Below are 20,803 nucleotides of genomic sequence, written 5' to 3'. Positions count from 1 at the left end.
AATTAGACAGCCTGGAGGCCATCGTCACTCTCGTCCCTGCAATGACGGCAACGGAAACTGCTTGAGAAACGAGCCTCGCGACGTCCCCTGGAGTGTCGGCCACAGCGCACTGGGCGGCGAGGACGCAGAGGGACACGGGAGGAGTGACCGCGGGGCCGGGGATGGAAGGGGGGCACTGAGCACTCGGCTCGGGCCCCCGCACCACCCTGAGGCGGCAGGGCCCCCGAACGTGGCCTCAGGCGAACCCCGAGTGCACGGTGGAAACGCTGCACGGAAACAGGGAAAACGGACTCGCGTGCAGGCTCGGCGAACACCGGAGGCCAACGCGGGCAGCGGGAGGCAACGCAGCGCAGACGCAAGGGAGGAAAACCGTGGCAAGCGAATGGGCCGACGCCCACTTAGACGGGCGGCCGAACACGCCCCTTAAAGAGCAGACACCGTCAGAGACGGCACCGGAAAACGAGGCAAGGCTACCTGCCGCCGGCCAGAGCCCGGCCTGGATCAAACTCGGCTGACGGCGCCGGGGGAGGAAGACGGGCCGCGCCCACGCCGCTGGAAGCTGGCACAGACAATGCAGTTCAGGCCAAGCAGACCCCGGGCCCAGAACAGCGTCAGGGACAGAGAGGGGCACCACGCAGCGACGAGGGGGTCAGCTCCCCAAGAACACAGCAGCCCTAAACGTGCGTGCGCTACCGACACAGTGTCCAAGTGCACGAGGCAAAGCGAACGAAACTTGAAGGAGAAACAGACGAGTCGCCGTGGCAGCCGAGGCCGTGGACGGCCCGGCAGAGCACTCGGCGGCAGGACCCACCTCTGCCCACCTTGGCCGGAACGCTCGCCACGAGACAACATTCCCCACCACACACGACACCTCGACAGACACAAAGGAGCAGAAATCCGACAGAGCACGGTCTCAGGTCACAGTGGAACTAAACCGGAGAGACATTTACAGCACCGGACGCACAGGTCGGAAACGAGGACCTCAACCGATCAGCTACGCTCCCGCCGCGGAAACTGGACGCGAGTGCTGAGCCCAAAGGGCGCGGACTGAGGAAGAGAAACGAAAGCGCGACCAGGTATCGGCGACGCTGGAAACGGAAGCAGGAGAGAGAGGTCGACGGAAGCTGATTCTTTTCAGAGATCGGTAAACAGGAAGAGAAAATTTACGAAGAACAAATAAATAGCCGATAAAAATATAAAAGAAGTTCAGTGTTCGTAAAAGGCAAAATAAAGAAATACTGTTCTTGGGTCAAAATCACAAGTTTTTGTTTTAACTATGTGGTCTTAACAGGGACTTTCAGACGACCTCACGAGCTTGCAGACCACTGCGTTTCCTGGAGAACGATGTGCAACGCGGCGACAGTTATGAAATGCTAACCCGACCTGACCCAGGGACGCCACTTCCACGCCGTGACCCGAAACGGAGCCGAAAGTGTACGACGTGCTCATCACTGTGTTACGGGTGTGAAGAGACGGAAACACCTTGGAAGATGGATACTACGAAATGATAAGAGAATTACGCCTGTATCTCAAGGGTCAACAAACGTTTTTCTCCAGTGAAGGGCCAGAGGGTAAATGTTTAAGGGTTCGAGGGCGTCATGTGGTGTCTGTCACACGTACCTTCCTTTTTTCTTACAATCCTTTAAAAATGCAAGAACCATTCTTCCCAGCCAACAGCGGGATTAGCCAAACCCTGATTTGTATCTCAGTCAGTGGATTCCAATGGCAGACGTGAGGAGCCATTAAAAAACCAAATTTTAGAGCATCTACTATAACGGGGCACGTGCGTGCCATTGAGAACAGAGCGCAGACGTGTGTGCGTGACGCCGTCAGGTCCGGCAGACCGGAGCGGACCTTAACGTGTCGGGAGAACCTGCACGCAGCTGCTGCTGTCAGCCACGGTGGCAGCAGAATCGCAGGTGACCTCATTTTATTTTGCCTTTTGTCACCTGACTTTCTCCTACGCGTGGGCGTGGCCTTGACCTTGACCTTGACCTCTCATACGCTTGCTCCCGCCTTCTGGGCAGTGCCCCTCACTCCTGCCCCCAGGCTAAGCTGCCCGCCCCTCTCCCTCCTCTGCCCGACCCCTGGGCTGGGCTGCGGGCATGCCCTCCCTGCGCCCCTGCTCAGGGCCTCTGCCCTGGACACCAGCCCGAGTGACGGGAGCGAGGCCTCAGTCGCACCGCCCCCTGCCCCCCGCCGCTCAGGGCGACAGCTCCACTGATGCGGCACCCCACCTCCCCCCACAGCATCAGTCGCTTCTGACACCGAAGCCCCCACATCAGAACGCTGCCCGGCAGGCGGGGAGGCGAAGCGTCTGCGGCATGGGCTGGGCCATCGCTCGGCCCCCTCGGCCAGGCAACCAGTGCCGCGAAGGCCCTGGGAACACGAGCACTGCGAAGGCCACGAAGGCCCCGCGGCAGGCAGCGCACCGAGCTCAAAAGCAGCCCCCTCGCCCCGTGGGCGCCCACGGCCCCAGACTCACAGCATCCGCAGGCCATGGAAGGTGCGGTCGTCCTGGTCCTGCCACGGCCCTTTGTCATACTTGAGGTATTCGATATCCTCCACCACCTGGACAGAAAGAAACCCAGCTTCAATGGAGTCTCAGTTTAGAAATTTAAATGACACATTGTAACACACTATAAACTACAAAAATCTGGCAGGAAGCACCACACCACAAAGGTCAGAAAGAAAGGAAGTCAGATGGCCCTCGGCGAGGTGGCTGAGTGACGACCCCTCAGTGCGGGCGCCTCCCCCAGCTGAGGAGTGGGTCACAAGGTGCCGCTGGTCCCCAACATGGGGACCTCACCCAGCCGCCTTCGGGGAGCTGTGGGAATTACCGGGCAGCCTGGGAGGAAAGGGACAGGTGAGGAAAAGGAGGAGGAGGACCCAGCATTCGTGACCGACGCACGCCTCCTCCCGAGAGACCGCCCCAGAAGAGGAGCCATGGGGGCAGCGCCAGGACACGGGTAGGCGTGTCTCCTGGAGCGCCCAGGAATCAGGGTCGCAGCCCACAGCCTGCGGCGGCACCGGCGGACCCTGTGGCCTTCTACGACCCAGTCTCTCCGCAAACACATCGAACTCCGAAAACTCTCCTTAACTCTCGAGAACTGGAGTACATTCAATGATGAACACAAATGACACAGTTTTAGAGATGAAATGTGTTCTTCTCAAATACACGCCATCTAATTATTCTGTCAGAGAATTAAAAATCATCTGAAATGCTTCGACACCACACAGGAAGTGGGGGAGGAAACAAAGTGTGACTTCATGAGTCCGCACAGAGACGCCCGAGCCCCTGAGCGGCCCCCGCCGTCCCGAAGCGGCGCTCACGGGCTGTCGCTCCAGGGAGCCCCGCCCTCCGGGGACAGCCTCCCCGCCTTCTCCCCGGGGCCACGAGGCAGGAGCTCAGGGTTTCAGCACCGACACCGACGCCTGCCCCCAGGCCATCAAACCCGTGTTTTCTTTGGGAGTTTGTATGCCGGTTCTTCTGCGATTAGCATTTTGGGTTTGACGCGAAGTTGGGGGTGGCGCTTTCATTTTTACCAGGTGACTGGTCACCTGCGCCCACACCATCCAGGAGAGTCCACTGCCTCCGCTTTCTCCTTACCCTTCAAAGTACCGACTTCACTGAGCTAAGGGTCTCGCATGCACGTGCGCACACACGAGCACACACGCACATGCATGCACACGTGCGCGCACATGCCTGCTTCTGGACTCCGCTCTGCTCCACTGATTTGCTTGTCACGCTTCCGCCGGTGCCGCAGCGCTTTCGTGGCCGTGACCCTGCACCGCGTTCTTGCATGTGGGAGGGCGAACGTTCCCACGGTGGTCTTTTCCTTTTCCTTTTTCATTTTTTTTTTTCCTTTGGCTATTCACTAATTACACTGAGACTGACTTGAATTTTTACAAAATGCACCTACTGATTTGGGGAAATGCACCTAACTGCCGTTAATTCTACCATCTGCACAGTGAACATGCCGCTGCGGACGACCCGGGGCCCTGGCACCGTCACCCCTCTGTAGTGTTAAGTTCACGGAAACGGCAAGGTCTAAAAGGAAACCACAGTCTGACGACCAGGGAGAGTGACGGCCAGCGTGGAACTTCTGGGTCGTAAAACACGAACATTTCTCAGCCCGGAGGGCACTGAACGGATTATCTGATTCGCGAGACCCTTACACATGACTCACATTTAAGAATAATCACAAACCTTTCAGCCACTTCCTTACCTTTTCTGCATCTTGAGCTTCCTTTGCACTATACTGTAAGACCTCACATTTTTCACTGTAAGAAAAAGCAGATGAAATTCAATGTAAATTTTCCAAGCTCACGTTAACGTACAAATGGATACATAACATTAGAGTCGCCCACTACAAACACTAACATGGCATGCTCCTGAACCGGGTGACGTGCCGAGCACAGACTGGCTCATGTGCCTTCCTGGTAAAGAAGACGAGTTACAAGCAGAAACGTGCTCATGACCAGACAGTGACGACAGCACGTTTCCTGGCTTGCTGGCTGTCCCCCACCCCATGGGCATGGAGACCAGAGCCACCAGTGTCTACAGTGGACAGGGCACACAGGTCACTTCCACTGCTAAGCAAACCATCTCCAGATACGGCACTTCTTACAGGAAGACATGAAGGAGTCTGGGGCCTGACCAAGACATAGGCACGGACAGCGGCCAAGTGTTAGTGTTGTGCACATGCGTGTGTGCGCGTGCGCGCGCGCACGCACACACACACACACTCCAAAAAACCCACCCACCCACCAAATCGAACTGAAGTGTCTGCTGCTTGCAAACATCAGATCAAAACACCGCAGACAGCACCCCCGGCGCAGGCGAGCCCGCCCCCGGGGGCTGGGGCTGGAGGCGCTGCGTGTGCCGTGTGTGCCCTGTGCCGTTCGGCCCGTCAGCAGGTCATGCACTTGGCCCACCTCATTTCAGGGAGGAAGGTTTTCTTATAGGCATTCTCGATGGCCTGAAGGTAGGCAGCGCTGATCTTCATTTCGTGCGGCTAAACACAGCAGAAAAGGGGAGAACCATTCAGATCTTCCTCTCAGCGGAGCACATGCAAAACGTGGGAACCAGCAAGGAGCACCGTTCCCTGAGAACGAGTCCCGCGCGGGGCACTGCGGGGACGCGGGGACAGGAGGGCCTCGGCCACTCCGAGCCACCCTGCTGCAGTGCGCACCCGCGTCTGCCCAGGAGAACGCACGGCGCGCCCCCCTCCACAGGCCCCGGGCCGCGGGCACAGGGGCACAAGACCCTTCGCGGCTGCGACGCCCGCCCCTCCTGCTGCCCCGCATGCCTGGGGGCCACGGGAGACTGCAGACACTGCGAGCGACGGCCGAGGGGCAGCCGGCCGGCCCGCCGTCCTCAGCACCCTCCGCCCCCACCCCGACCGCTGTGCCCGCTCTCCCCAGCTGAAGTTCGCTAAGTGATTTCAGAAATTTAAAACCCCAATCACGAGCGGCAAGTTGCGGTGTCTAAACCTCTCAGTTTGGCAACGCCAAAGGCCGAGCTGTACCGCCTCGCACGGCCTGGTCTTCCTCAAGGCATCCGCCTGTCCCGCACTCACTCCCCTGCTCACTGCTGCTCTCCCCCACCGGAGGAAGAGCGCATGCTTAACGACACCACGTCCCTCGGGTAAAATGTCCCCTTTCCTTACATGCAGTGGTAATTTTAGTTGGTGATAGTCTTCAAGACCTTACTCGGAAAAACTAAAAAGTTGATAGCTGCGACTTGGATCTCAAAATTGTTTTTGAAATATTATCAGCCCAGACAACAAAAGAGTTATCTGGAGAATTCTGAATATGTGTCTCTTTTTGGCAATAAATGTCACTGTAATAAGCAAAGGCATTTAAAATCGCGCCACCGAGTGACAATTCGATGTTTTTGACTTGCAGTTCCCCCCTTTGCCACGTGGTGGCACGCTCCCGGACGCTCCCGGACGCTCCCGGACAGCGGAGGGCCAGGACGGGCGCTTCCGGCCGCGGGGAGGGCGGCGCTGAGGCCGCGGGACCCTGCGGCAGCGCCCGCAACCGGCTGCTCTGCTGCCTTGAGCGGAACCCGCCGGCAGGCGACCACTGGGCACCCGGACACACACGGGCAGCTCCCCGTCCCCCTCCCGGGAGGAGCCGTCCGTGCGAGCGGCCTTTCCAAGCAAGAGCTCGCCCCGTTCGGCGAGGTGGCCCCTTCGTCCCTGCAGCCCCGTCACGCCTGCAGAGCCGTGGGAAACCAAAACGCGAGGTCCGGGCACCTCGCTGAGCCCGGCCACGGCCATGGCAACAGAGGGACGCGTATGGAGCCCACCGCTCTGCTGTTCTAGAACCGTCGGCGGGAAGGGAGGAACGCGGGGCGACCTCGGTTACACAGCTGGGCGTGCAAGACGCAGAGTAAACCAGGAACCGGTTTCGACTTGCAGGAAAATGACGGCCGGAATTCCCCGCTGGAGAACAGCGGGCTCTGCCGGGGCACTCAGCCGCCCCCACAGGAGGGTCTGGGTGGCACAGGCCCGGGGACAGCAGGGGCTGGTACGAGGGGCTGAGAAGCCCCAGTGCTGGGCAGCGGCTGACCCCGGGCCTCCTGCAGCCCGCCGGTCCGCTCACTTGGGGGGCCCCGCTGTGCGCCGCCCGCCCCGTGAGGCCCGGCAGTCGATCCCGGCAGCCGAGGGCCGGGCCGCGTGAGGACGACGGGCCACAGAAGAGAAAGCTGACTCACGTCTCCCTTCTTCTGAATCCGGTTCTGGAGCTCTGGGACGGGCACGTCGACGTAGATGACCACGTGGGGCGGCAGGTACTCCTGGATGGTGATCTTCCTCACCTCGTAGTAGTGGCTCACACCTGGCACACATGAGAAGCGCCGGCCGTCAGCGGGCAGTCCGCACCCAGGTGTAAAATGTGCTCCTCTTTCCCGCAAAAGGGCACAGAACGCTACGTGCACGTCTGGAGCTGCGCCCCGGGCACCGCCGTCGGCCCTGGCTGCCTGAGCGACCTGTGATGGTGCCGCCGGTGCCAGACACTCACGGGAGCCCCGCGGGCCCGGAGGAAGCGGCCGCTCACGCGAGGCAGCACCGGGGCGCAGGGCCCGGCTGTGCGGCCCCGCCGGGGGCCCCCTGCTCCCGGGGCAGCCGGACGCGCTGCGGGCGGCCCTGTGCGTCTACTGCCCGTCGTGGTGACAGCCGAGAGTCCGGGCCTCTCCGGGGAGGGCGGACCTTCCCACGCACTTTATTTTTCCAATACCGCAACTGTCGAGCCGCGTCTGCCCCCGCTCGCTGCGCTGCGGCGCATCTGATCGGCCGCCGGGCACCGCGGAAGCCGACCGAGCGACAGGAATCGAAACCGAAGCAGCCGAGGAGCGACCCCACTTAACTGTCGTCGTACAGAACGTGTCGCGCGGTCAGCGACCCCAAGAGGGTTGTGACGCCCGAGCGCAGCCCTGCCGTTCAAGGAGACACGGCCAGGCCCCAGAAACCGGGGACACCCCCGCCCGGGAGCGAAACCACCGTGGACGCAACGGCAAGGAGCCACGGTGCGCATGCGCAGACCGGCACGTGGCGGAAGCTTCTGGAAGCAACAAACTGGGGTGATCGCGCCAAGATCCGCGGATTCTGCTCCAAAGGAAACGTTCGGGTGGCCACTCCTGGTGACTTCCGCGTTACAGGCCATTCGGGACAGGCCTCTGATCCGAGGTCGGCGAGGCTGTGGGCGGAGGCCTGGGAAAGACGACCGCGCAGGTGCCACCAAAGTGAACGGCGCGGGCTCCCTGGGGGGGCCGCTCGCCGCTCAGAGCGGCGGGACGCACCTGTCCACCCAGCACGCGCGCGGCCGCGCGGGGCCCCCGGTCTGCGGCCACAGACAGGCCCGGCTCTCGCACCGCCGGGGACGCACCCTCCTCCCGCCCCCTCCTCCGCCGTCCACGTCTCTCCTGCTCCTCGGGCAACGTCCCGCCTCGCTGTCCGTCACCTACCCTTAATCTCTTTTCCCCCAAACCAACGTCAGAGTGGCTCTCGCTAAAGTCACCAGCCTCCTAAAGGTCACTGTGCACCCCCCTCCCCCACCCCCACCCCCGCACCCAGGGTAACGCCGAGGGTACCCTGAGTGCGTCATGCTGCAGCAAACCGTCCCGTGGCTTTACGGCTGGCCAGCGCGAGCCTCGTCTGCCACCTTCACACCCTGGCGCCCCACGCGGTACCCGCACTCGACAGACGCTGGCTGACCGACCTCACGTGCTGCTCAGAATGGTCCTGGAGGGTCAGTGCCTCCCCTCTAGCAGGGGGGAGAGCAGCAGGGCGTGGGACCCACCACTGGCAGCAGCCTCGCCCCCCACGTGCGGCTGCCCGCGGCTCCAGCCAGCTCGGCACTGGGGGCTGTCACCCGCCTGACCACGGCCCGCCCAGCACACTCCTCCTCACGGACACCCTGGCCCGGCAGTCCTCCAGGTCACGTGCTCTTTAACCAGGAGGGCTTTATTTCTGTCCATCTGCCACGTGTCAGACTTGCAACAATGCCCCAACACAAAGCCACTGTCCCCAAAAGCATGGGACCATCTATGTCAGAGGGAAGCAAAGGATGGAGGTCATGCCGCTGTCACTAGGTGCGTGACATACAAGACGCCCCGAATCCACACAAGGCCACGCACTGGGGCCTGGGGCGTTGGGTGGCGTTAACTCTATCCACCGGAGGGAAACAGCTTATGCACCTCGCCAGGTGAACAGAGCCAGGGGAGGTCTCCTGGGGACTCTGGCTGGCAGTGGGGGTCAAGCTGTGTGTTCGAGAATCCAGGACCCCCCCCCCACTTTCACAGGATGTGACTTTAGGAGGGAAAGAGGGTGAAGGAACCTTCCCGCTCCCGTGGAAATTCCGTGACGACGGCATTCAACACACACGACGTGGCAGACGCCGGAGGCCGGGCCGCGCGGGGACTCACACTGCTTCCGGATGAAGCGCTGGCTGTACATGGCCTCCACGAAGACGAAGTCGCTGAAGATGGAGCGCTCCAGCACCACGCCCTGTCCTGTTTCACAGCAGGGAACACAAGCGCGAAATCAGACACTGCCACCAAGGCACTGGGAACGAGCAATTACATTCTAGAAAGCGGGAGAAACAGCTATTTACAATTCCAAATATTTTCAGAACACATACGTGCTTCTAAGCGGGGAACCGTTTCCGAACCTGCGACGCTTTTTGGTTTGGACAATGTCACATTCCGCACCGCCCGTCAGCTGTGACAGGGCACCCGGCCGGCGGACGCGTCTCGTTAGACCACAGGTTCCCGCCCATGCCCATGGCCACCCTGTTCCCGCTGCAGCCGCTTGGTGTGACCTAGGGTCGCCCGCGGCTGCCCTCGGCCCCCACACGCCACTCGCCGGCAAAGCGCCAGCTCTCCCCAGCATTCCACGCCAGGCCTGGGCCACCCTCCCAGCACGAGGCCCCTCCCCGCTGCCAGGGCCAGTCCCCACGTCCTTCCTGCCCTGCCCTGGCCTGGCCACCCCCAGGCAGAGGGCCCTTCCCGACTGAGGCCGGCCCCTGTCGCTTCCTCGTGGAAGCCTCCCGGTGGCCTCCTCTCCTTCAGGAAGAAAACCAATGACCCAACCCCTCTCCGGCCACTTTCCTGGCTCAGCCCCGTCCACTCCCAGCCTCGCTCACTGCCCTCGACACGGCGGCCTCCGGACTGTCACCACAGCACACAGAGAAGCTTGTGCTGGTCCCCAGGGGACCCCGATGGTCTCCCTGCGCTCGGCCCTGCTGTGCCTGGGTAGAGGCCCCCGGAGCTCCGTGCCACGAGTGGCCCCAGCCCTGCTCTCCGCACCCACCACTCACCAGCGACCACCCCACGCCTCCGCTGATCTCCCCTGTTAACATGTGAGCCTTGGGGTGCGGGGCTCTACCTCCTGGAAGACGCCACGCACAGCGGGTGCCCGTGAGTGCTTAATGAGGGCGTCAGTGTAAGACAGAAGGAAATAAGTTTTCCTTTCGAATGTTTCTTTTTCATTCTAAGAAATGGCAGTCCTCACACAGAGCTGAACTATGCTCCAGAAAAGACTCCGAGTGAGCCGAGGGTCACAGTTAACACCGGCTGCACGCTAGGCCACACGTTGACACGTCGGCCCCTGCGAGCAGCATCCAGCACAGAACACCCGCGGGCAGACCGCGGTTTTCCTTAGGAGCAGCGCTAACCAAAGTCAGGGCTCGCGTCCATAGGAGCAAAAGCATCACTAACACGGAAAAGCGAGACCGCAACCAGGCCCTTTCAGAACGAGCATCACCCTGCGTTTGGCGGCAGAGACGGTGCACCGGGACCCCCTAGGCCTGAGGCAGCGCCCCTAATGCAGGCTGAGCCCAGGTCCAGCGCTCACCTGGGGTCCTTGTGAAAAACACACTCTTGTTCTCAAGCCCAGGCCCATGAAGCCGAACCTCCAGGTGGCAGCTGAGATGTCTACGAATAGCTCAGCAGGGAACCAACCACTGACCCGCTGTGGCGGCCGGTGCCAAGTAACCAGCTGGCACGAACCACCTAATCTTGCACGCATGCGTGCATGCACACACACCAGCCACTTCTCCCCAAGAACTCTGACCCGCCCTGGCTCGGCGGCTTTGGCCCAGTGCTGGCCGTGCGCCTGCCTCCCAGGACATGCTGGGGACTGCGCTTAGCCGCACTGGTTCCCAGGACACAGTCCCGCCTGGATTCCGACCTCATTCTGCACTCTGCGGACGGCCTGTGCTCCAGCCCTATGTGTCCTCCCTCCGTCCACCAGTAACTTCCAGGGCCACACGCCCCCTGACTGCGCGGCCCGGCGCATTCCGCCTCCTTCGCCCCGCCACCTGCAGCCAGATGGTGAATTCCGGCCCATCTCTGGGCCGGCAGCGACGGCCCGGCCTCTGCACGGCACGCGGCCCCACGTTCGCGAGTGTGAGCCCGCGTCCTTCCCGGCATCCAGAGGTTCTTTCCTCCAGCGTTTTGACACCTGCGGCATGAAAATTCCACATAATCCCTAAGCTGCACTCCAGCACTCAACACGCGAAGCGACAGTAAGTGCATCTGATTCCGAAGCAAGAGTGAGGCAGGCCCTGGGGCATGCAGGACCCTGCCGGGAAAACGGAACTCGCCGAACAAACGCCCCGAAAGCGAAGCTCCCTGGCGGCGCGCTGCAGAGCGGGCCAGCCACAGGCCGCGGCCGCCGCACCTGTGCTCAGCAGGTGCTCCAGGGCGTCGGCGTACTGCAGGAGGCGGCTGGCGTACAGCCAGGACTGCAGGCGGTAGCTGTTGCCGTCGTTGCTCCTCGGGTCGTCGTAGAACTTCTCCAGGCTGCAGTTGCCGCTCAGCTCCACGTCAAGCGGCTTGCCGTCCCCGGTGGTGCTGTCCGCGTAGTGGATCCCGGCTTCGGGAAAGTACCTCAGGCCTGCGGAGGGAACCGGCCGCGTGAAGGGGCGAGCGGACCGACCGCAGCCTGGCCCGCCCGCGCCAGCGCCGAGCCGGCCGGCGACCCGGGGAAGGCGACCCGCACGCCCGCGTCATGGGTGTGAGGCGAGCACACGGGACGCCGAAGGCGGCGTGTGCAGAGCACGCGCGTGAGCCCAGCACGGCAGCTGAAGGCGGCAGCGCACGCCGCGGCGCCAGGACCCCGAGCCCGCGTGCGAGGGGCAGGTGCCCGCGAGAAGCGCCCGCAAAGCGGGGCGCGCCGGCGCGACGTCAGCGTCCTGGGCAAGGAGCGCGGTGACAGCCCTGCCTCGGAGGCCGCGGGACGCGCCCGCGACCACGCGCTGCCTCCGTCGCCCAGGGAGGATGCAAGCTGACAACGGCGTGAACCTTTAACTTTCCAAATAGGAAGGTTAACGTGGCTCTCCAAGAAGTATTTTTAAAAGCGGAAGGCACCCGCCCGAGGCCCGACTCTGCCTCGTGCACGTTTACGCGCAGCCGCGCACACGGACGCAGCCGTCCGAGCTGCCGCGCCGCGCGCCCCTACCCAGCTTCTCCGCCACCGCCGCGGCCAGCTTGCTCTTCCCGGAGCATATGTTGCCATCGACGGTTATCACTTTGCTGCGTTCTGTCAGCTTTTTGGTCGTCCTGTCGCCAAGGATGAACGCCAGAGGGCCATACTGCTGCAGGTGGCACGGGGCACTCGTGTGAACTCCTCCCTGAAAAACATGCCGGGCATGACAGCACCGCGGGCGCTCCGGTGGGAAAACGCCCCGGAGACCCCTGGTTATGCAGGTGCCGTGGCCTGCGTCTCTACCACCTGGTGTTTAACGCCCGTCTCCTTGCCCCGCCCACCCCTAACGTGAGCTCCTAAGGACGAGGGACAGTTTCGTTCGCTGCTAAATAATCCTCAGGGCCTGGAACAGCTCCTGGAACAGAGTATGCTTATCGTGTTCAATCAGATTGGATGGACGGATGGATGGGAGGAAGAAAGAAAGGCAGAGAGGAGGGGGGTAGGGGCGACGGGTGGTGGGGGGGGGAGGAGCAACGAAGAGCATCTCGCTAGTACAGGCTCCCGCCCTCGCTGTCCCGCTGCCTTTAACCAGCGCCATCTACACGTCCTGAGAGCCAACGGACCTAAAACTGAAATCGAACGTTCATAGCCTGACCCCCAAATGGGCTCCCTCACACGCTCCCTGTCCACTGTCAACCAAGCAAAACGCAGCTAACAACGGAGCCGTCTTTGACAGCCTCCTCTCCCTCCGACTGCACAATCAGTGACAAAACTCTACAGCTCTTAAACCTTAAAGCTCCCCGGAGCACGTCACCTCCCTCCCCGCATCTCACTGGTTCTGCAGACGCCCTCGCCTCTCTCGTCTACAGTGCAAACACCTGCCTCATCTCCTGTCTCCAACATTCTCAACCTACTTTCCACATTAAAGCCAAAAGGATCTACCCCCACCAAAAAAAAGAGAGAGAGAGAGAGGAAAAAAACACAATCGAAAGGCAAAAACTGAGGAAAGTTCAACACAGAGGTTGTACAGATCGATAAAAAAAAAAAAAAAAAAAAAAAAAACAGAATAGAAATGCATAGCTTATTCTATAAAAACAGCCAATAACCTTATAGAAAAAGTTCAATCTTGCGACAGAAAGCAAACAAATTACTACCAGGAAGGAAACACTTTTTCATGTATAGAACTGAGAAATACTTTATTTTTTTTAATGAACAGAGCTGGGATGGGACAAAGCCATCCCAAACTGCGGACGGGAATGTAACCCAGACTCTGGGCCTCGGGCTGCCAGGAATCCATCCTAAGGGACCACACACAGATGTGTGCAAAGATTTACCTACAAAGATGCTCAATCAGATCTAGTTTATAACATCAGAAATGTAAGCAGAAACTCTTACTGTCTAACAACAGAGAAATAGCTAAAAACTTTAGGTATGTCCATATTATGAAACAGTAAGTGCTCACAAAAATATTTTATCAAAAAAATATAAATAATATAAAATATGAAAAAAAATTTTCATATTTGATTTGCTTGCCTTACAATCTTGAATACTGAAGGGTGGGGGGAAAAACAGGTTTCAATGCAAAAAAACAATGTAACAAAAAATGGGCAAGATTTAAACAGATGTCAAAAAGATACACAGAGTGCCTAAAAAACCTAGGAACATGTATATGCCCAACGTTACTGGTGATAGCTGCAATTTAAAACAAAAGAGCCCATATACACATTACCAAGAATAGCTAAAAATCCCAATAATGGCCAACGCCAAGGGGTGGTGGGAACCAGGAATGGCCCCTCGCAGGGGTGCAGAGTGGTCCGCGCTCTGGAAGATGGCTGGCAGTTTCTCATTAAACCCAACATGGTCTTACCACACGATCCAGCAACTTCCACAAAGAAACCTGCATGCATATTGTAGCAGCTCTATTCATAATCATCACAGACTGGAAGCAGCCAAGATGTCTTTCACCAGTTGAGGGGATAAACTGATACATTCATGTGGTGAATACAGCCATGAAAAGAAATGAGTTATCAAGTCACAAAAGGACAGGAGTGAATCTTAAATACACTTCTCTAAGTCAAAGAACCAGTGTGAAAAGCAACACCAGAGGCGGCAGAGAGACCAGTGGACACGGGGCTGGACGCCCGGGTTCGGGGAAAGGAAGGACCTGCACGCTCAGGGCTGTCAAACGAGGTTGCATGGCACCGGGTGGTGGATGCGCGACACCACGCGCTTGTCAAAACCCACACAGGGTGAACCCTGACACATGAGAATGTTTAAAAACTCATTTAGGTGGAGAGATGCCAGGATGGAACGCAGGTGACAAAAACAACTGTTACAAATGTAGGAAAGCCTCTCACTGAAGGGGGTGGGGGAGGAGCTGAGCCTGGGAAATCGGTGGTGACCGGAATATTAAGGGTCTCGAAGACAGGTAGTTCCCACAGCGGTAAAAGGTAGCAATCCCCATACGGTACCCAAATCCTGGAAGGACGGGAGTAAGTAGAGGGACAGCTATGGCGGGGCGAGGTTCCCACCACTGCAGCGGCAGGGCCCAGGCCAGCAAGGAGGCCAGACCGGCCCGCGTGTGCTCTCCTGTTCCGTCCACTGCAGACGGCTGCACGCAGAACCACTGACCGGTGTGGCTTCGCACGCGGCTTGGCGTACGCACGCACGCACTCACACCGAGGGGTATGTCACAGGGACAAAGAAGCCACCTGAAGAGCTCCCAGTGGCCACCACTGGAACGACCTGAGCAGAGGTCAAGTCCCTTTCCAATGCGACAGCAACGCAGCTCCAGCCACCGGCAAGCAGCGCGTCACACAGTACGGTTGTCCTCAGGCTCCCGGTCACGGGGCTGGCGTCCCCTGACCCTCCGCGCACAGCGTCACCCCTGTCGTGCCCCGCAGGAAGGCCCCTCGTCCTTCTCCCGTTTCCGCTCAGCGTCGCGTCACCGCGGCCGGCGGGCTGCACAGAGCGGCCACCCGGCCGACGGCAGCACGGCGGCGCCCCGGTGGCCCGCGCGGCCCGGCCCCCCAGACCCGGGCCCCGCGCTCCGCGGGCAGCGCAGACACAGCGGCGGGAGAGGCCGCGGCGCCCCCGCGGCGCCGAGGCCCGGCGCGGGCGCGCCCCCCGACAGCGCCCCGACAGCGCCCGGCCCCGCCCGGCCCCCGCCCGGCCCCCGCCTCACCGCGCGCCCGGCCGCCGCCGCGAGGCCCCGCGAGGACGCGCGCGCCGCACTCAGCAGCCTCAAGGCCATGGCTCCGCGCTCGGCGCCGTCAAGGACCTGCGGGGACGCGGGCGCGCGGCCGTGACGTCACGCGAGGGCGCCCGCGCGGCGCCTGTCGGGAAGGCGCGCGGCGGGCGCGGGATCCGGCGGGCGCGGCGCCCCGAGCCCCTGCGCGACCCCGCGGGGCGCCCCTCCCGCCGCACGCGCCCCCCGAGCCGCCAACTCGGAGACGGGGCTCCGTGCTCGGCGCCTCCCCCGTCTAAGCGCTCAGGCCTCACGACCACGCTCTGCGCTGCGGGCCGAATTGAGGCCCCCGCCCCCCCATGTGACTACTGGGAGATGGGGTCTTTAAGGAGGTCATTAGCGTTGAGGTCATTAGGGTGGGGCCTCGCCCTTTGGGGCTGGAGTCCCGCACAAGAGGAAGCGACACCAGGCGGGCACCTGAGGCGGGGGACGCTGGCCCTCTGCACCTGGGGAGAGAGGCCTCAACAGAAACCCACCCAGCGGGCACCTCGATCTTGGACTTCCAGCCTCCAGAGTGTTGGGAAATAAATTACCGCCCATATGTGGTACTTTACGATGGCGGCCGGGGCTAATCCACATTTCTTTAAAAAATTGCGGTAAATGTGCAAATACTCAAAGGCACGGATCTTGTTTGACGAGTATTGACGATTAATGCAACCATGTAACCGTCACCCCAGAAAGTGCACTGATTGCCAATCAGGTCCACCCCCAGCCACCTCTCTAAGCGAGGGAACCGCTGTGCCGTGTCCCCGGGGTTAGGGCTGCCTGCACCCGGCCTCCCCATGGATGGAACCGTACCATGGACTCCGGCTGCTTTCACTCAGCACCACGAGCGCCAGGTGCACCCGCGCCGTGTGACTCTCTGCAGCTTCGATCGCCAAGCGCCCCTCCCCTGCATGCCCCTTCTCCCACCGCGGACACTTGGGAGAGGGCCCGGTGTGGGGCCATCAGGATTAAGGCTGCTGACTCCCAGACAAGTCTGTGTACACACGCACGTGCATTCATGGCTCTTGGGGACGGGCTACTGGAGAGGGGCCTTAACTTTAGGGCACTGCCGAACCGTTCCCACAGTGGCCAGACTTTTCGCGCTCCCACCAGCAAGGCAAGTTCCACAAAGGCTGCCAACCCTGACGATATTCAATGTCTGTAATTTTCACTTCAGACTTTGGCCAAATAAGTATGAAACGACATCTCATGGTCACTTCCCTGACGGATGCTGCTGAGCATCTTTTCGGGTCCTCGCTGGCGTGTCTCCATTTATCAACTGGCCTGTCTTTGCCCCAGTTTTCCACTGGGCTGTGTTTATTGCTGCTTTGTAGGCGTTCCTTGCACATTGTGTACAAACCCTTTGGCAACTCCACGCACTGTAATCCTCTGCAGTCTGCAGCCCGACTGGTCCTCAGTGGCACCTTTTGCTAAGCAGAAATTCCTTTTTTCCTTGAGCTGGGTTTCCGCAGCCTTCACCATGTAGCCAGGGACAGACAGGAAGGCTAATGAACTCCCTCCAGGTCACATGTTTTAGACAGCAGAACCATGACTTGGGCCTGAGTGTCCGAAGCAGGGACACCCCATGGCACTGCTCCAGGGCAAAGCCATGCTGCCAGTCCTCGGAGGGCCAAGTGAGGGCAAGTCATGTCACATCAGTGAGATCTGCAAACTGAGGTGTTCTGAGGACTTCATGCTGGCCTCGAAACTGGCTTTCAATGACTGGCACATTTTTGAATTGTTATGATCATCTGCAAGATGCTAAGTAAAGGAAAACTCAGCTCACTGTTCCAAACGTTTCCATGGCAGGTTCAGTGGTTTTCCTGTCTCAGCGAAATTCCAGCAGGTTATTTCAACATTTACTCAACTGCACTGGGCACAGCTGGGGACAGAGTGAGAGCCTTCCAAATAACAGAATAAATCAGGTCTCAGCAAAATAAAATTTAAAGTTGAGTCAAAAGGGAAAAAAGAAGAAACAAACAGAAACCGACCATCACCGCCCAAGGACAGCGGCTGGAATGCATCGCCCTGGGTGCCCTCACAGGTCCCTCCCTACAAGCTTCGATCTGCAGACCGACAATTGACTTTCAAATTGTGCAAACTCACCCCTGTATCGCCACGACCAGGCGACTTCTAGCTGAGCAGAAAACACTGCACAGCGGGGCGGGTCCCAGGAGCAGCGAGGCACCGTCTCGGAGCCCACCTTCCTCTTCAGGCAAAGCCCCCCCCCCCCCCGCTGCAGATCTCAGCTGTGCCGGGGCTGACAGTGTCCCCAAGCTCAGGAGACCAGCCATGAAACCAGTCCCGCCCTCAGAGCTCCTGCCTGTTAGAGGCTCTTGACCTTGAAGGCAAGGCTTTCCTGCTCGGTTTCATCTGCAAACCGGGAACCACAGAAAATGGAGTGGGACCCCAGCTTGGAGCACCCAGAAGACAGGAAGAAAAGCAGTCCCGCCACCCCAGGCCTCTCACCCAGCCCCACGGCCACCCCACTGGCCGCCTGCCCTCCTGCCTCCAGGCCCTGCACACACCTGGGCCGCTCTCCTCTCCCCGTCCTGTTCACGCCCTGGGGCGCCCCTCCAAGGGCGTCCACCCGAGTGGGCCCCCCGCACAGTCACACTGCATTTTCACAGGCTCTTGATTCAATGTCCTGCTGGACGGGGCTGTGAGCTGGATCTTGTGTGAAACGTTCTCACACTCACACACACACACACACACACAATCACAGCCTATGGGCTAAGATGAGTGTGCAGGAGGTGTGTGAAACTATGCATGGGCACGTGCATATACACTCGCTGAAAACACACGCACCCCACAGAGCACACGAGGCCAAGTCTACGTTGGCTGAACAGGTACGAAGGCGTCGGATGACAGCACCTCCCTCTCCACAGCGCCCCTTTCCCATCCGGGGCCCCCTGGGACCCCCAGGTTAGCAGCCACAGCTGCAGTTTGCTCTCTCCAGGGGGAGCAGCCCACCCACAGTGGGTGCACACCCCACTTCAACTAACGACATTCGTTTGGTCCCACGGTTTTTTCCATGAGGAAAGAAATGCAAATCCGGTTTGGCGCTGCTAGGTCAAAGGGCGCAGGCACCTTCTCTCACCGGCTTCCACCCTGCTTCCCAAGGCTGTGAGGCTGGCGCGTCCCCGCGTGGGGGACACGCCCGGCGACAGGCGGTGTCCCAGCGCTTTCACGGTGTTCGCCCCTCTGATGAGCGAAGCGACGTCTGGTCGCTGTACTGACATTTCATCGACTTCTCGCGGTTTCGAGGACCTTCACACGCTTACTGGCCGCGTGGGCTTGCTGCCTCGGTGAACTGCCCGCTGTTTCCCACGCTGCAACGGTCGCCCACGCCTCCGCGCCGTCCCTGCTTCACGCGGCATGGACGCTGCGGCCCTGGGTCTGGGATCGCCGAGTCCTGTGTTCCTTGCGAACCTGCCGCGGCCGGCCTCCTGGCTCTGGCCTCCGGAGAGGGGGAATGCAGCCGGGCCCGGCGGCGGCACTGGACGGTCCGGCTCCCTGTGCCCGGCGGCGTGGCGGGAAGCCCCAGCCTCGGGCGTGCTTGCGCGACACCGACCCCAAGGCTGGCTCCAGCAGGGCAGCCGTCGTGCGAACCCCGACCTCCTGGTCCCGGGACAGGAAATGAAGGGCCTGGCCGTCCTCGGGCACGGACGGCCCATCGCTGCCTGTGTGCACAGCTGCCGTGGCCCGTCCCTCTCGTGCAAGGCCTGGTTGCCTGTCACTCATCTTCTGCTTGGCCAGTGTAACCCCTACAACACCCGAGTCCACAGGACCTTCCAGCTCAGCTCTGGGGCCTGGCTAACCACGGGGTCTCTCCCCTCAGTGCAGGCTCTGGGCTAAGACCCCCCCCCCAATCTAATGAGTTGCACAGGGGGTGGAGGGGGGGAACTGGGGCGCACTCCCACACTGCCCGTTCCAGGCCCCTCGCTGCCTCCCACCCATCCCCAGGCAGGGTCAGTGAGGCCAGGACGTTCTGGGGAGGGGGCGGGGGAGCGGTCTTGCGTGGCTGGGCTTCCTTGGCCCAGGGGAGGTCCGGCCTGTCCCCGCGTCTCCGGGCAGCAACCCTGTAACCAGTGTGACTTGTGGAAAACAAACGGAAGCCCAGGCTGTGAGCACCTGGGCCCCAGGCCTGGGTGGTCCCCGAGGTCCTGGCCACCTGGTGCGTGCTGCTGGGGCCCCTGCTCCACCTGGGCGGGAGCCCAGCACCCCTCGGCTGGACTGTCCCCTCTCCAGCAGGCCCAGCATGTTGTTTCCAAAGCTCCCTGCACACTGGCTAGGTTGTTTATTTACATTAACAGACACTTACTAAGCACCTACCGTGCATCCTCTGCTTGATTCCCGGAACCGAGGGACCAGCTGTCCCTCTGGCAAGTCATTCTGCACGTCAGGTGATTGTCCTGGATGTCACTGCCACTGCCCGTCCAACCACCTCTCCCCGCAGAGCCCTCGCTACTTCCAGACTCACATTCCCTGACACTCCACAGTAGCGGTGAAGGCCATCGAAGCCGTACTTGTGTTTACTCTGTGACTCAAGGGGTAACAATTGCTCAAACACGAGCACCTAAGAGATCTCGGGGCTGCGACTGCTCAGCACTGACCCGGGCGAGGTGCCAGGCTAGATGGATGCAGGAAGCTAAAGCCTCACGAGCCGCTCCCGTGAGCCTGCCCGCAGGGAACGTGTCGCCTGGCTGCAGAGTCCCCGCCACACAGAAGCACCCTCCACCTCCACGCCAGGCCTCAGACGCGGGGTGCTCAGACTCAGCATCCACACTCGCCCCGACGTCGTCCCCCCATGGGCGCTGGGCTCTGACGGTGCCTGGCTCCACACGCGCCGTGCTGGATGACTGTCCTCCCAGGGCCTCAGGCACCGCCAAGGTGACAGGCCCGACGTCCCCTCAGCACTCAGAACATGAGGCACAGGTAACGTTTCTGTTTAAAGCCTACCTGGTCCTCAGTGAAGAGGCCTCTTTGGCCGGCGGGCACAGAGGCGACGCCATCGGCGAGCTCGCGCAGCGCAGGCCGGCGTCCCCCGACTCGCCTGCATGGGCCCCGCCTGCCTGCGACTTGGGGACCCCTGAGGCCCTGCGGCAGGGGCATTTCCTGGTGAGGAAACATTCTTCACCTCGTGGCTGACTTAAAATAGCAACGTAAATCTTTACAGCCATTGTCAACCGCTGGGCTGGACCAATGAGAAACTAAACGACTGAATCCGCTCAGGTGTCAGTCACCTGTGAGACGGACCAGTGCACACACGTCCCACACGGAAGGCGTCCCTTGCACAGTCGCTCTCCTGGCTGTCCCGGTGCTCCAGGCCTCAGGCCTGGGGACAGCAGCTGCCCTGACGTGACGGCCGGAGAAGACGAGGGCCACCGCGGTGGGGGCGTGCAGGGTGGGGCCAGGGGAGGGGCCCACAGCGTGACCAGGCGCCCGCCCGCAGGCCTGCCCGCGCGCCCGTCTGGCATGAACGACGCGCCGCCCGCAGGGTGCACACCGCGTACCTGTGCGCGGGCCAACGTGTCTCTCAGCACGCCAACGCACGCGTGCACACACGTGTCACAACGGGACTCTGGGGACTGTAACGACCGCTCAAAAACGCAAGAATTGAAATGACCCTGCA

At 60.8% G+C, this 20,803-nt stretch overlaps 1 protein-coding gene across 4 annotated transcripts in view; it reads right to left on the bottom strand.

The window, feature by feature from the left end:
- NDUFA10 (NADH:ubiquinone oxidoreductase subunit A10) overlaps positions 1-15,235 on the bottom strand; it is a 30,866-nt gene extending 15,631 nt beyond the window's left edge. For 3 of the 4 annotated variants that reach the window (XM_016144252.2, XM_036236636.1, XM_036236637.1), the window contains exons 1-8: positions 15,121-15,235; positions 11,970-12,141; positions 11,190-11,405; positions 8,933-9,019; positions 6,725-6,846; positions 4,939-5,018; positions 4,230-4,284; positions 2,486-2,571 (exon numbers count right to left, since the gene is read on the bottom strand). In XM_016144252.2, coding sequence (XP_015999738.2) covers positions 2,486-2,571; positions 4,230-4,284; positions 4,939-5,018; positions 6,725-6,846; positions 8,933-9,019; positions 11,190-11,405; positions 11,970-12,141; positions 15,121-15,189 — 887 coding nt within the window. In that variant the 5' untranslated portion in view covers positions 15,190-15,235. The remainder of the gene's footprint in view (positions 1-2,485; positions 2,572-4,229; positions 4,285-4,938; positions 5,019-6,724; positions 6,847-8,932; positions 9,020-11,189; positions 11,406-11,969; positions 12,142-15,120) is intronic. The other variant, XM_036236638.1, reaches the window with a different exon arrangement.
- Between the last annotated feature and the right edge of the window lie 5,568 nt (positions 15,236-20,803).

Source organism: Rousettus aegyptiacus, unplaced genomic scaffold (genome assembly GCF_014176215.1).
Source record: "Rousettus aegyptiacus isolate mRouAeg1 unplaced genomic scaffold, mRouAeg1.p scaffold_m13_p_2, whole genome shotgun sequence".
Lineage (NCBI taxonomy): Eukaryota > Metazoa > Chordata > Mammalia > Chiroptera > Pteropodidae > Rousettus > Rousettus aegyptiacus.
The sequence above is the reverse complement of the archived record's forward strand: the minus strand, read 5'-3'. Positions and strand labels throughout refer to the sequence as shown.